The sequence below is a fragment of the Somniosus microcephalus genome, chromosome 4 (assembly GCF_052327205.1).
Source record: "Somniosus microcephalus isolate GS21.2 chromosome 4, FLI_Smic_1.0, whole genome shotgun sequence".
Classification (NCBI taxonomy): Eukaryota; Metazoa; Chordata; class Chondrichthyes; order Squaliformes; family Somniosidae; genus Somniosus; species Somniosus microcephalus.
This window is the reverse complement of record NC_140990.1, coordinates 325,706,813-325,722,677: the sequence shown is the minus strand read 5'-3', so window position 1 is coordinate 325,722,677 and position 15,865 is coordinate 325,706,813. Positions and strand designations below refer to the sequence as shown.

Genomic DNA, 15,865 nt, shown 5'->3' with positions numbered 1-15,865 from the left:
CTAAAAATAAACTTACCTTGCTGTAAAGTATTTAAAAATAATAAACCTGTGGAAAAAATGTTTTAATTTTAATTAATTGACCACTTACCTTGTAAAAAGCAGGCCTTATGCCTGCTTTTTACATTTTTAAATTCTGGAGACTTAATCTCACGGAAAAACCTGTAAAAAAAACCTAAGTTTGATGCGCACACGCAGCCTCCCCCGCGCAGATGTTCGACCTCTGAGCCCCTGCTTTCAGAGGAACGGAAGTGCCGGTTTCCCGCGCATGCGCAGTGCATGCAGGAAACCGGCACTTCCATTGGGCCTACGGGTGAGTACCCCGTGCGTACTCACCCGTGGAGACCCGAAGTTCTGGGCCAATGTCTTCAGCTCAACCAGGGATGGAGAATAAAGACTGCCTTGCCAGTGCTTCCCATGTCCCCAAAAACAAATTTAAAAATGATAGCTGAAAGACAAGTTAATTTAGAGGTACGGTACAGTATAGGTTATATTACTGGACTAATAATCCACAGAACATGAATTCACATCCTCATGGCAGCTTGAGAATTTAAATTAATTTTTTAAAAGATCTTGAAATAAAAAGCTGATGGCAGTGAAAATGCCCATGAAGCTGTCAGATTGCAGTAAAAAAAAAACAACTGGTTCACTAATGTCCTTTAGGGAAGGTAAATGTTTTGCCTTAGGTCTGGCCGATGTGTGACTCCAGTCCCACATAGAGTCATAGGGCTCGAATTTCCAAGCCCCGAGGAGGCGGGTTTGGAGGCGGGAGTGGTGGGAAAATTGCAGAATCGGGGGGGCAGGAACCCATCCCGCCCCCAACCCGCCTCCGTGCCAATGTCCCAGGAGGCGGGTACCTGACCTGTGCTGGGAGCCGCCTCCCCGAGGCGGGAAGGGAATTCATGCCAATTAACTGCCTGTTAACAGGTAGTTAACAGGCATTCTTTTGCCTAATCCCTATTTTTAGCCCTGAAGTGTGGGCTGTCCGATGGCTCCGAACCATGGCAAGTTAGTGAGGCGGACCGTCGCTCTGCAGGAGTTTGAGGGGTCGAGATGTCCATTGTGCAGGTGAGTGATGGGTGCATGTGTGCAGAGGTAAGTGTGTGAGGTAAGTGTAAAGTGCTTTAATAAGTTTTACTTACCATTACTTCTTCCTGCAGGCTTCCTCCCTTCAGTTCTCGGGAGTCCCCCAGCTCACCGGCACAGAAAGCAGAATGGCCGCTGAACTGTCAAAAGCTGCAGCCTCTGCTTTCTGGTCTGGAGAGATCTCTAACTGAGTCTGAGTAGAAGGACTCAAGTTGGAAGACAGATTGTCAGTGTTTGACAGCTTCACAGAGCTGTCAAACGCTGATTTTTCATCTGTCAAAAGCTCTTGACAGATGAAATGTAAATCGCTGATGTCACCAGTAACCAGGTGTCCCTTAATTGGCCTGCTGAGCCCGCTGGGTGGGCTTAACAAGATCAATCAAGGGAAAGTAGTGTGGGTTGGCCACAATTCAATGGAGGTGGGACTACAACCCAAAAAGTGGGAGTCCCGCATCCAAAAGCTCCCCATTGACAAAATCGAGCCCATAGAGTCATAACGGCATAGAAGGAGGCCATTCGGCCCATCAAGTCCATGCCGGCTCTCTGTAGGGCAATCCAGTCAGTCCCATTCCCCCGCTCTATCTCCGTAGCCCTGCAAGTTTATTTCCCTGAAGTGCCTATCCAATCTCCACTTGAAAACACTGAGTGTTTCCGTTTCCACCACTTCCGTCGGCAGCGAGTTCCAGGTCATCACCACTCACTGAGTAAAAAGGTTTTCCTCACATCCCCTGTATCTCTTGCCCAAAACCTTAAACCTGTGTCCCCTAGTCCTTGTACCATCAACTAGTTGGAACAGCCTTTCTCCGTCTAGCCTATCCAAACCCATCATAATCTTGTACACCTCTATCAAATCACCCCTCAACCTCCTTTGCTCTAATGAAAACAAATCCAGCTTCTCCAACCTGTCCTTCTAGCTAAGATCCCCCATCCCCGGAACCATTCTGGTAAATCTCCTCTGCACCCTCTCAAGCGCCTTCACATCCTTCCTAAAGTGTGGTGACCAGAACTGGACGCAATACTCCAGTTGTGGCCTAACCAGCACTTTATAAAGGTTCAGCATAACTTCTCTACTTTTGTACTCAATACCTCTATTTATGAAGCCCAAGATCCCATATGCTTTGCTAACCACTCTCTCAATATGTCCTGCCACCTCAGGGACCTATGCACATTAACTCCCAGGTTCCTCTGTCCCTGCACACTCTTCAAAGCTGTGCCATTATATGTATAATGCTTCTCCCTGTTCCTTCTGCCAAAATGCATCACCTCACACTTCTCTGTATTAAATTCCATCTGCCACTTGCTGCCCATTCTACTGGACCTTCTATGTCCTGCTGCAGTCGATTGGTATCATCCTCACTGTTTGCCACACCCCCAGGTTTGGTGTCATCGGCAAATTTAGAAATTGCACTCTGTATTCCAATATCCAGGTCATTTATATATATCAAAAAAAGCAGTGGCCCCAGCACTGACCCTTGGGGAACAACACTGTCTACCATCCTCCGGTCTGGAAAAACAGCCATTTACTACAACTTGCTATTTTCTGTCCTTAAGCCAATTCCTTATCCAAGCGGCCACTGACCCACCTTTTCCATGAGCCTCAATTTTGTTAACCAGCCTTCTGTGTGGTACTTTGTCAAACGCCTTCCGAAAATCTATGTAGACAACATCCATTGCATTCCCTTCATCAATCCTCCCTGTTACTTCATCAAAAAATTCAATTAGAATAGTCAAACACGATCTGCCTTTTACAAATCCGTGTTGGCTCTCCTTAAATAGCTTAAACCCTTCCAAATGCCTGTTATTTTTTTCCCACTAAAACTTTACCCACCACTGATTTTAAACTGACCGGCCTGTAGTTACTAGGATTGCCCTTACATCCTTTCTTGAACAATGGTGTCACATTTGCCACTTTCCAATCCTCAGCCACCTCCCCCGCATCTAAGGAAGATTGGAAAATTATGGCAAGCCCTTCCGCTATCTCCTCCCCTAATTCCCTTAGCAACCTGGGAAGCAAGCCATCTGGACCAGGTGATTTATCCACTCTAAGCATACTCAGTCTATCGAGTACATCCTGTCTATCAATTTTCACCCCTTCCATTGCTTCTACCTTTTCCACTTCTACTGATATTTTGTTAGCACCACCTCCTTAGTAAACACTGATACAAAGTACTCATTGAGTATTCTAGCCTTGCTCTGCACCTCTGTGATGAAATATTCCATTCATCACTGCCTGTGACTGTGGTTGGTTTCAGTTTCACTTCCCTTACCTCTGTTCCGTTTCCTCACCATTGTATTGTACTATGTGTAGGGCTCCGCCCATACCTGGCCCATTGTATTGTACTATGTGTAGGGCTCCGCCCATACCTGGCCCCTATGTAAGCTGGCCCAGCCTGCAGCACATCCAGTACGGCAGAGCTCTGGATGGAAGATACCTCTCTCCTGTGTGTTACCTTCTAAGTCAATAAAAGCCTTGTTTTGTTTCGCTAACATCGAGTCTCGGATTTATTGAGGCACATCAGCCTCTAAGCATATATCACCTGCTTTGTCCCTAATAGGCCCCACCCCGCCTCTTACTACCCACTTACTGTTTACATGCCGGTAGAAGATTTTTGGGTTCACTTTTATGTTAACCGCCATTCTACTCTCATATTCTCTCTTTGTCAATCTTATTTTCACCTTCACTCCACCTCTCAACTTATTGTGGTTGACTCTTAACTGCCCTCTGCAGTGGCCTAGCAAGTCACTCAGTTGAATCAAACTGCTATCAGCGGTTCAAGATGGTGGACCACCACCACCTTCACAGGACAACTAGGGACGGGCATTAACTGTCGGCCTTGTTAGTGCTGCCCACATCCCGAGAATGATTTTTTTTTAAAGTTCATGGAATCTAAAGCAAATTCACAACTTAGGTGATTAATCAAGAGGGATTAAAACAAAGTTTATTAATGGTAATATTGTGGCGGAGCCACCAAGGGTCTCAGAACAATTAGTAATAATCCCTTTACCTACAGTGTAGTGCAGCCGCGGACTGCACCTTTAAACTGCCTGTTAACTGTACTGTATTGTGTTTTCCTGCACTCCACATGATGACGTCATGACGCTGATCACGTGACCACCAGTGGCGCGAAGAACGCGATGATGTCATGACGTCAGCTTCCAGAATCTTCCAGTAGTCGTCGAGTGCCCAGCAAGCTGAATAGACCTGTGTACTGTTTCTCCTGTAGTTTCCCTGTTAACTTCGTTGTTCATTAAAACCTGTTGATTTGATTCATCGAGTCGAATGCCTTATTCAGATAGGAACCTCCGTTCCTACATTGGTGGCCCCGATCTCGTCGGACAACTTTCGTCGAGGATGAACACGAACGCCGTCGCCCTTAAACTGCCGCAGTTCTGGGAACACCAGCCAGCAGCATGGTTTTTCCAGGCAGAAGCACAGTTCACTCTCCAGGAGGTCACAGCGGATGCGACCCGTTATTATTATGTGGTTGCCGCTCTCGACAGTGCCACGGCCTCGCGGGTCATCAGCATCCTTGGAAGCCCACCGGAGGAGGGCAAGTACGAAGCGCTTAAAGCCCGTTTGCTACAGGTATTTGATCTTAATAAGTCGGAGCGGGCACACAAGCTTATTTCCATGCCCGGCCTCGGGGACTCAAAACCGTCAGAGCTGATGAGTCAAATGCTCATGCTGTTGGGCGCGGAACCCCAATGCTTTTTATTCCGTGAGCTTTTCCTCTGCCAGCTACCCGAACCGGTTCAGGCGGCCTTGGCCAACACTGCCATCACAGACGGTGCTGAACTCGCTGCAGAGGCAGACAAGATATTTACTGTTACTCAGCAATGTTGTGCAGTCACGAGGCGCCTTTCCCCCACGCGAGCGAAGCCCAGCCCTCCCCCAGCAGGATGGTGCGCGTACCACGCCCGTTTTGGCGCCAAAGCTCGATGCTGCCGGCCTCCTTGCAGTTTCCCTCAAGAAAAAAAAACTTCAACAAGCCCGCGTCCTCCTGGACGGACGACAAGGTCTAAAAAGCACAGCAAGTTACCTATGGCGGCGGGCTCAGCGGGCAAACTCATTTATGTTACGGATTCCGTTGCGGGCCGATGATTCCTGTGCGACACTGGTTCACAGTGCAGCATCCTCCCAGCTTCAAAGCTGGACCTACTATCCGGCGGCCAGGGGCCTTCCCTCGTGGCAATAAATGGCGCTGCCATGCGTACGTTCGGGAAACGGACGATAAACTTAACCTTCGCCAGTCAGCGTTTTGTCTGCGACTTTATTACAGCTAAGGTCTCACAGGCCATCCTGGGGGCTGATTTTTTCTGTGCCAACGGTCTGCTGGTCGACGTCCAACACTGCCGACTCATTAATGCATCCACTTTCCACGCAGTGCCCTGCCACCGCAGCACCGCCGTGTCCTGGTCGGTGGCCTGTGCGGTTCCGTCGCAAGACGGGTTTACGCGCCTGCTCGGCGAATTCCCGGAGCTCACCAGGCCCACTTTTTCAGCCGCAAGCACACAGCACGGGGTGGAGCACCATATCTCCACGACCGGAGCACCCGTTTACACTCGGGCACGGCGATTAGAAGCCGGCAAGCTGGCAGCCGCAAAGGCTGAGTTCCAGACCATGGAGCGCCTCGGGATCATCCAGCGTTCGGGCAGCCCTTGGTCCTCCCCACTGCATATAGTACCCAAACCAGGCAGCGGATGGCGACCTTGCGGGGATTACAGACGCTTAAACGACGCCACGACACCGGACAGGTATCCTATTCCCCACATCCAAGATTTTTCGGCACATCTGGCTGGCAACTCTATATTTTCTAAAGTGGATCTCGTTCATGGATATCACCAAGTTCCGGTGCACCCTCCAGACATCCCCAAAACGGCAGTCATCACTCCATTCGGCCTTTTTGAGTTCCTCCGCATGCCATTCGGTCTGAAAAACGCAGCGCAAGCATTCCAGCCGTTGATGGACTCTGTCTTACGGGACCTGCCCTTCATTTTTGTATATTTGGACGACATCCTAATAGCCAGCAAGGATACGACAGCTCACATGGCCCATTTACGTACACTTTTCGCCCAACTCAGCCAACACGGTCTTATTGTCAATCCGGCCAAATGCACGTTTGGAGTATCCTGCATTGATTTCCTGGGACACAGGATTACCCCAGAAGGTGCCGTCCCGCTAGCCACCAAGGTAGAGGCAGTTACCGCATTCCCGCGGCCTCACACAGTCAAACCCCTGCAAGAGTTCTTGGGGATGGTAAATTTTTATCATCGTTTCGTCCCCAAGGCGGCCCGGTTAATGCAACCTCTGTACGAAGCACTAAAAGGAAAGTCGGGCAAGGATGTTCTCACTTGGACACCGCAAATGGACCAGGCGTTCCACGATACCAAGGCGGCGTTGGCGGATGCAACTATGCTAGCACACCCACTCCCCGGCGCGACTGTTGCCCTCACTACGGATGCCTCCGACTACACCATCGGAGCGGTTCAAGAGCAGTGGGTCGACGGGGGTTGGCAGCCGTTAGCCTTTTTCAGCCGCCAACTGCGCCAGAACGAGCGAAAGTATAGCACTTTTGACAGAGAGTTGCTAGCCCTGTTTTTGGCCATCCGGCATTTCCGTTTCCTCCTAGAAGGCCGTCCGTTCACTGCATTCGTGGACCACAAGCCGCTCACCTTCGCCATGGCCAAAACGGCGGAACCTTGGTCAGCTCGGCAGCAGCGCCACCTCACGTTTATATCCGAATTCACAACGGATTTGCAGCACGTGTCAGGCAAGGATAATCTCGTGGCAGATTGCCTTTCCCGGGTTCCAGTCCAGGCAGTCCACCTGGGCATCGATTTCGTCGGACTGGCAGAGGATCAACTGGCAGACCCAGAGGTACAAGCTTTTAGGACCACGCCTTCCAGTTGGCAGGTTGCAGACTTGCCGTTTCAAGCGGCAGGAACCACGCTCTTGTGCGACACATCCATGGGAGTGCCCCGGCCCATTGTGCCGGTCGAATGGCGCAAGAAAGTATTCCAGGCAATCCACGGGTTATCTCACCCGGGGATGCGGGCTTCTCAACGGCTACTGTCCCGCAAATTCGTTTGGAAAGGCATGCATTTGGACGTCCGGGACTGGACAAACAATTGCGTCGATTGTCAAAAATCTAAAGTCCACCGTCACGTCAAGGCTCCGGTGGCCAACTTCGACCACGTTCATGTGGATTTAGTAGGTCCCCTTCCCGGGTCACTTGGATTCACACACCTCCTGACGGTGGTAGACCGGACCACCAGGTGGCCAGAGGCGATTTCCTTGGCCGCTACCACCGCAGCAGATGTCGCCAGGGCATTTCTTTAGTCGTGGGTGGCTCGGTTCGGGGTGCCATCGGACATCTCCTTGGACCGCGGTCCGCAATTCACATCAGAGCTGTGGAACGCAGTGGCACAAGGCCTGGGTACCAAGCTGCACCGTACCACCGCGTACCATCCGCAGGCGAATGGCCTGTGCGAAAGGTTCCATCGGTCTCTCAAAGCGTCCCTCCGTGCCAGCTTGAGGGGACCCAACTGGGTGGACAGGCTCCCATGGGTGATGCTAGGCCTCCGGACAGCACCAAAGGGGGGTCTTCAGTCTTCATCGGCTGAGCTGGTTTATGGCCAGACACTCAGAGTGCCAGGTGACTTTCTCCCTCCACACACCGAACCATGATCTGCAGCTCAACAGCTCCTACTTCATCAGGAGGCGGCTAGGAATTTCCTGCCCATCCCAACCTCGCAGCATGACCTGCAGAGGCCTCACGTCCCGACAGAGCTCATGAGTTCGGACTATGTCTTTATTCGACAGGACGGTCACAGAGACCCGCTCAAGCCGCCGTATACCGGACCTTTTCGTGTCATCTCATCAGGGGAAAAGTTTTTCACAGTCGAAGTCGGTGGAAAGTCTGATACCGTCTCTATCGACCGGCTCAAACCAGCCCACCTGGATCGGAGTGAGCCTGTCGTGGCTGCCCAACCGCCTCGCCGCGGCCGACCGCAGTTAGCCGCCAGACCAGCCGTGCACCAGCCTACCGTTGAACAGCCCGATTCGGCCTCAGACGCGCCTACACCTCTGACTACCGTTTCTGCCTCGCTCAAGACGCCGCTTCTGCCGCAATCCGGCACTGGTTCTTCTACTAACGCCCCGTTTCCGCTGCCTGAGTTTCGTCGCCGTTCGGCCAGGATCATTAAGCCTCCTGCTCGGTTGACAATGTCTGTTAAAGTGGATTCTGGGGGGGCGCCTGTGGTGGAGCCACCAAGGGTCTCAGAACAATTAGTAATAATCCCTTTAACTACAGTGTAGTGCAGCCGCGGACTGCACCTTTAAACTGCCTGTTAACTGTACTGTATTGTGTTTTCCTGCACTCCACGTGATGACGTCATGACGCCGATCACGTGACCACCAGTGGCGCAAAGAACGCGATGACGTCATGACGTCAGCTTCCAGAATCTTCCAGTAGTCGTCGAGTGCCCAGCAAGCTGAATAGACCTGTGTACCGTTTCTCCTGTAGTTTCCCTGTTAACTTCGTTGTTCATTAAAACCTGTTGATTTGATTCATCGAGTCGAATACCTTATTCAGATAGGAACCTCCGTTCCTACAATATAGTCTTAATTAATTTGGAATCCATTAAAGATTGGTCGAGGGAGCCCTGCTTTTCATCATATTCATTAATTATGCGATTGTAAACTGGATCTTTATAACTGGCACAAAGTCCTTTATGAAAACAAAGTATTTCAAGGCAAGAGTTATCATTCAGTCACGTCACTCATCTCCAAGAACAACAAGAAAAGAAAAGCTAGTCCTTGTGGAAAACTTTCATATTTAGATTAGGAATACATGGGCTGCTGCAGCTCTATGTTGTCTTTCTGAATCCAAGCAAAAGCCTGCACAAATTGAAAGTGATGAAGCCTCAAACATAAGAACAGAAGAATATAAGAATTAGAAGCAGGAGCAGGCCCCTCGAGCCTGCTCCGCCATTCAATAAGATCATGGCTGATCTTCTACATCAACACCACTTTCCCGCCCTATCCCCATATCCCTTAATTCCCTTAGTGCCCAAGAATCTATCGATCTCAGTCTTGAATATACTCATCGACTGAGCACATCCTCAGCCCGCTGGGGTAGAGAATTCCAAAGATTCACAACCCTCTGAGTGAAGATTATGAAGAAACGCCTCTTCCTATTTCTAACTAGCCCATAGTTTATGTTATTACCATGAATGTTGTCATTTGTACAGAAAAGTTCGAAAGCAGAGTTACCCAGCAGTATTGAGTCATAGAATCATGGAATGATACAGCACAGAATGAAGCCATTCAGCCCATCGTGCCTGAGGGAGACTACAAAATGCTGAGGTACAGAGGGATCTGGGGGTCCTTGTACATGAAGACACAAAAAGTTAGCATGCAGGTACAGCAAGTAATTAGGAAGGCAAATGGAATGTTGGCCTTTATTGCAAGGGGGATGGAGTATAAAAGTAGGGAAGTCTTGCTACAACTGTACAGGGCTTTGGTGAGACCACACCTGGAGCACTGCGTACAGTTGTGGTCTCCTTATTCAAGGAAGGATATACTTGCATTGGAGGCAGTTCAGAGAAGGTTCACTAGGTTAATTCCTGAGATGAAGGGGTTGTCTTATGAGGGAAGGTTGAGCAGGTTGGGCCTATACTCATTGGAGTTTAGAAGAATGAGAGGGGATCTTATTGAAACATTTAAGATTCTGAGGGGGCTCGACAGGGCAGATGCAGAGAGGATGTTTCCCCTCGTGGGGGAATCTAGAACTAGGGGGCACAGTTTCAGAATAAGGGGGCGCCCATTTAAAACGGAGATGAGGAGGAATTTCTTCTCTCAGAGGGTCGTGAATCTTTGGAATTCTCTACCCCGGAGAGCTGTGGAGGTGGAGTCATTGAATATATTCAAGGCGGAGCAAGACATATATTTGAGCTACAGGGGAGTCAAAGGTTATGGAGAGCGGGCGGGAAAGTGGCATTGAGGCCAAGATCAGATCAGCCATGATCATATTGAATGGCGGAGCAGGCTCGAGGGGCCGAATGGTCTACTCCTGCCCCTATTTCTTATGTTCTTGTGTTCTTATGTTCCCCATAGCCCTGCAACATTTTCCCGCTCAAGTATTTATCCAATGCCCTTTTGAAAGTTACTATTGAACCTGCTTCCACCATCCGTTCAGGCAGTGCATTCCAGATCGCAACATCTCACTGCTTAACCAGGGTTATTACAGCACGCATCCAAGAAAGACTTGCATTTATACTGCACCTCATCACATCTCTCAGAAATACCTCACATGCAATGAATGACTTTGAAGTGGCGTGACTGTTGTTCTGCATGCAAATGCTGCAGCTATTTTGCACAAAGCAGGGTCCCACAAATAGCAATAAGATGTATAAACAGCTAATGAGTGAGGGAGGAATGTTGGCCAAGAGATTGGGAGAATTTCCTGCTCATCCTTTAAATAGTGCCAAAGGATCTTTTATGTCTACTTGAAGCGACGGATTGGACACTTCCTCCGTCCTGCCTTGGGTTTAGGTTATGAAATCCGACTCCTGGTTTGTAACTCGAAGTCACACCTTCTGACCCGGAGATAGGAGTGATATCAAGGGGAACAAGATAACAATCTCAGACTTGGCTGTAGAGTCCCTTGGTTAAGTGATTCCCCTGCTCTTCTTCAATATTGGACGTCATTTTATGCTAAAGTCGACGCTTGGAATTTTCAGTGGGAGGTCGATGGGACATTGGGAGAAACGGCTAAAACCGGTTACCCCCCTCCGCCCCTTTCCTCCAGGATTTCCACTGAAGGTAAAGTACATGATCAGGAGAACCCTGTGGAAAACTCTACACTGCGTTGTTTGAAACACTATTAAGTACAGGTAGGTGAGTCTGCATTACTGCCACCCATGGAAATGAATGGCTGATCCTCACAGGTACACCGGCAAATCAAGCACACAGCGCAGTCAACCAGCGACAACAGCAGATTCATTTGGGAACATGGTCCTCTTGCATCTCATCAACGTATGTGGTTCTGCTATTATAGATTAAATCCTCCCCATAAGTAGGCCTGGGTACAACCAGCAATACCATTAAAGACTGCTTCAATTTCAGCAAAATTAAATATACTGCTGGGTGTATATATTTTTAATTATATATAACTAGAGGCTACTGGAGTGGTTCAGAGGCTGGATATATTGCAGCGAGTGGCTCACTTTCTGACTCCACCACCAGCAAGGCACAAGTCAGGAGTGTGATGGAATCCTCTCCACTTGCCTGGATGAGTGCAGCTCCAACAACACTCAAGACGCTCGACACCATCCAGGACAAAGCAGCCCGCTTGATCGGCATCCCACCCACCACCTTAAACATTCAGGCCTAGAAATTGGGTTTTGGCTTAGCCAGGGCTTTAGCGCCGGAAATTAGTGCCGGCGCTAAGTCCCCTGCGCGCGCCAAAAATTCAGTGGCGCCGCGCCCAAACGGCTGCCGGCGCTACTGAAGGGTCTTAGCGCCTGGAAAAGGGCGCTAACTGCCGTTTCACGCCGCAATTCCGGCGCTGCGGCACCCGATGCGGTGCAGCAGGCTGGGGAAGTGCAGGCCTCCTCCTTCCATTAAGGAGGAGCTGCCTGCACCCGGCCGCGGCCCGCGCAAATCTGCTTAAAAATGAGCCCGGCACCTCGGACAAGTGCCGGGCTTGCATCTGTTCCGGGGGGGGTGGGGGGAGAAGTCTGGGGAGGGAGCTGCGGGCAGGCGGCCGGCGGGAAAGCGGCCGGCCGCCGCGGGGCCTTTAATGCGCCGGCGCTAACTGCAGTAAGGCACCTCTGACAAAACGCTGGTTGCGGCTGCCACGGGCGAGGCGGCCGCAACTCAATTTCGGAGTTCGGGCGGGTTACCACGGCAACCGGGATGCTGCGCACACCGATGACGTCATCGGTGCCGGCGCAGCGCTACCGGAGCAACGCCGATTTAGGGCCCCAGGGAATTTCACTACTGGCCATAACTCCGGCGCAAGGCCCTCTAGTGCCTCAAATGAGGCGCTAAGGCTACTGAATTTTCAGCCGTCACTCCCTCCCCCATCGAACGTGACTGCAGTGTGTACCATCTACAAGATGCACTGCAGCAACTCGTCAAGGCTTCTTCGGCAGCACCTCCCAAACCCACGACCTCTTCCACCTAGAAGGACAAGGGCAGCAGGCGCAGGGGAACAGCACCACCTCCAAGTTCCTCTCCAAGTCACACACCATCCTGACTTGGACATATATCACCGTTCCTTCTTCGTCACTGGGTCAAAATCCTGGAACTCCCTCCCTAACAGCACTGTGGGAGTACCTTCAACACACGGACTGCAGTGGTTTAAGAAGGCGGCTCGCCACCACAATCTCAAGGGCAATTAGGGATGGGTGGTAAATGCTGGCCTTGGTAGTGACACCCACATCCCAAAAATGAATAAAAACAAATTGGAAAAGGGCTAGTTGATTCGGGAGTGGGGGGCGGGGTGGTGCTATAACCTTGCTAGTGGCCCCCAAAATACTAAAGCCAGATGTGGATGTTGTGGTTTCATTGGACACCAGGAGATATGCTGGAGTGCTCCAGAGTAGGGTGTCCTGCAATTTGAAACCTTTTCTCCTCTTCCTATGGAGAATGCACTGCCCCATCTTCTTGCCACCTTTTGTAAGATAGTCGCCATGACCTACTTTTGAGGGATCTCCCAAGTTGCACATAGTGAACACAAAGATAGCGTGCGCTCTTAAAACTGATTAAACTGACGTTACTGTGAGAGTAATAAGTAGCAATGATCTGCAAGCAAATTATTTTCAGTGAAGTATTTGCCTTGTTCAATTAACCATCTGATTTGCGTTACAAGGTAATGGTGCCCTTGTGAAAAATTATCACAATCCATTAAAACCACTTTTACAAACAGCTATTACATTGCTCCATTCAATAACATTAAATTACATTGTGTATTAGCAACATACCATTGATGGAATCCAACGTCCTTCTCTAATTAAACACGTGCGGTAGTAGAATGCTGCATCTTACCTTTCTTACAGAATGGTCCGTCGTAAGCAGAGTGGCCACAGTCGCAGGAATAACCGCTATATTTCTCGATGCATCTCCCCCCGTTGTGACACAGGTTGCCGTAACTGCTGCAGTGTCCTGGGCATCCTGGTTTGACCCCCGGGGTCACTTTCGCTCTTTCCTCAAGGTCAAGGGTCACCCCGTTTAATTGCAGCGACCGAATGCACCCAAGGAATCCTTTCTGCCTCGAGGCTGTTCCTCCTGAAATCGGAACGAATTATGCTTTAAAATCCCTTCTCGTGTATCTTGCCACTTTCAAGGATAAACCCATCATCTTTATGGAAATGATCCAAGTTGAGCCAAAACAATATTTAATGTCACAAAGATTAAATGTAGCAATTGTGCTTTTATAGTATTTTTTTCTGCTTTCTATATAGTGGGGGGGGGGAATTTTAACCCCAGAAAATGGGCGGGTTCATAGAATCATAGAATGGCTACAGCATGGAATGAGGCCATTCGGCCCATTGAGCCCGTGCCGGCTCTCTGCAAGAGCACTTCAGCTAGTCCCACTCCCCCGCCCTTTCCCTGTAGCCCTGCAAATTTTTTTCCTTCAGGTACTTATTCAATTCCCTTTTGAAAGCCACGATTGAGTCTGCCTCCACCACCCTTTCAGGCAGAGCATTCCAGATCATAACCACTCGCTGCGTAAAAAAGTTTTTCCTCATGTCGCCTTTGGTTCTTCTGCCAATCACCTTAAATCTGTGTCCTCTGTTTCTCGACCCTTCCGCCAATGGGAACAGTTTCTCTCTATCTACTCTGTCCAGACCCCTCATGATTTTGAACACCTCTATCAAATCTCCTCTCAACCTTCTCTGCTCCAAGGAGAACAACCCCAGCTTCTCCAGTCTATCCACGTAACTGAAGTCCCTCATTCCTGGAACTAGTCTTGTAAATCTTTTCTGCACCCTCTCCAAGGCCTTCACATCCTTCCTAAAGTGCAGTGCCCAGAATTGGACACAATACTCCAGTTGAGGCCGAACCAGTGTTTTATACAGGTTTATCAATATTACCACGCTTTTGTACTCTATACCTCTATTCATGAAGCCCAGGATCCCGTAAGTTTTTTTAACTGCTTTCTCAACCTGCCCTGCCACCTTCAACGATTTGTGCACATATGCTCCTAGGTCTCTCTGTTCATGCACCCCCTTTAGGATTGTAGCATTTAGTTTATATTTCCTCTCCTCATTCCTTCTACTGAAATGTATCACTTCACACTTTGCTGCATTAAACTTCATCTGCCTCGTGTCTGCCCTTTCCACCAGCCTGTCTATGTCCTCTTGCAGTCTATCGCTCTCCTCCTCACTGTTCACTATCTTTCCAAGTTTTATGTCATCTGCAAATTTTGAAATTGTGCCCTGTACACCCACAGCCAAGTCATTAATATATATCAAGAAAAGCAGTGGTCCTAGTACTGACCCCTGGGGAACCAGTGCAAAAAACAACCATTCACCACTACTCTCTCTTTCCTGTCACTTAACCAATTTTAATCCATGCTGCCACTGTCCATTTTATTCCATGGGCTTCAACTTTGCTGGCAAGCCTATTCTGTGGCACTTTGTCGAACGCCTTTTGGAAATCCATGTACACCACGTCAACTGCATTGCCCTCATCAACCCTCTCTGTTACCTCATTAAAAAACTCTATCAAGTTGGTTAAACATGATTTGCCTTTAACAAATCCGTGCTGGCTTTCCTTAATTAATCCACACTTGTCCAAGTGACTGTTAATTTTTTCCCTGTTTATCATTTCTAAAGGCTTCCCCACTACTGAGGTTAAACTGACTGGCCTGTAGTTGCTGGATTTATCCTTACACCCTTTTTTTGAACAATGGTGTAACATTTGCAATTCTCCAGTCCTCTGGCACCCCACCCGTTTCTAAGGAGGTTTTGAAGATTATGGCCAGTACCCCCGCGATTTCTTCCTTCACTTCCCTCAGCATGCATCTCATCTGGTCCTGGTGACTTATCTACTTTAAGTACAGCCAGCCTTTCTAGTGCCTCGTCTTTATCAATTCTTATCCCATCCAGTATCTCCTCTAGCTCCTCCTTTTACTATGTCTATGGCAACATCCCAGTGTTTGGGTCAGGGTGGGCGGTTAAAGTGTTAAAAATCTGAATCCCGACCCCAACCCGCCTCCAACCTGCTCACTTCTGTTTTTTTAGAGGCGGGACATTTATTGCCCGGCTACACTTTGCATGTGGAACCAGTGTGCAGCGGTTCGCTATTGATGCAACAGATACAGCGTAAATCACGACTAAAGAAGTCAACTTCTAATTCAGGGCAATGGCATGGGCTGCCTCAGAGAGACTGGGGTGGAAAATCATCTGGAGCGGTATCGCTTCGGCCGCCTGTTATACCTCCCGCTCGATATTCAGTTCCATTTATTACAATAGAACTGAATATCGGTTGGCGAGTGTAACCTGCGGCCCGGTTAGCACTGCCACCCAAGATGGATTTCCCTTGTATTCTCTATAACTTTTTACGTTGGCGCGTAAACATCAGGTAAGACCCCTGTTTCGGGAGAGGGTTTCCCGTGCTTCACCCTCCCGTTTTTTAAGCTGGCATGTTTTGAGTCAAGTTCCGTAGGCACGCTGGGCTCCGCTGTGTAACACAGCGAGGTAGAGAGGAGACACGCGGTGGCGAGGGGGGGGGGGGCCCACGTTTTATTGGTGCCTCCCTTTGTCCTAT

The 15,865-nt window shown here is 49.4% G+C and overlaps 1 protein-coding gene across 1 annotated transcript in view; it reads right to left on the bottom strand.

The window, feature by feature from the left end:
• LOC147120676 (contactin-associated protein-like 5) overlaps positions 1-15,865 on the bottom strand; it is a 665,277-nt gene that overhangs the window by 242,885 nt on the left and 406,527 nt on the right. The window contains exon 15 of the mRNA XM_085986858.1: positions 13,139-13,378. Coding sequence (XP_085842984.1) covers positions 13,139-13,378 — 240 coding nt within the window. The remainder of the gene's footprint in view (positions 1-13,138; positions 13,379-15,865) is intronic.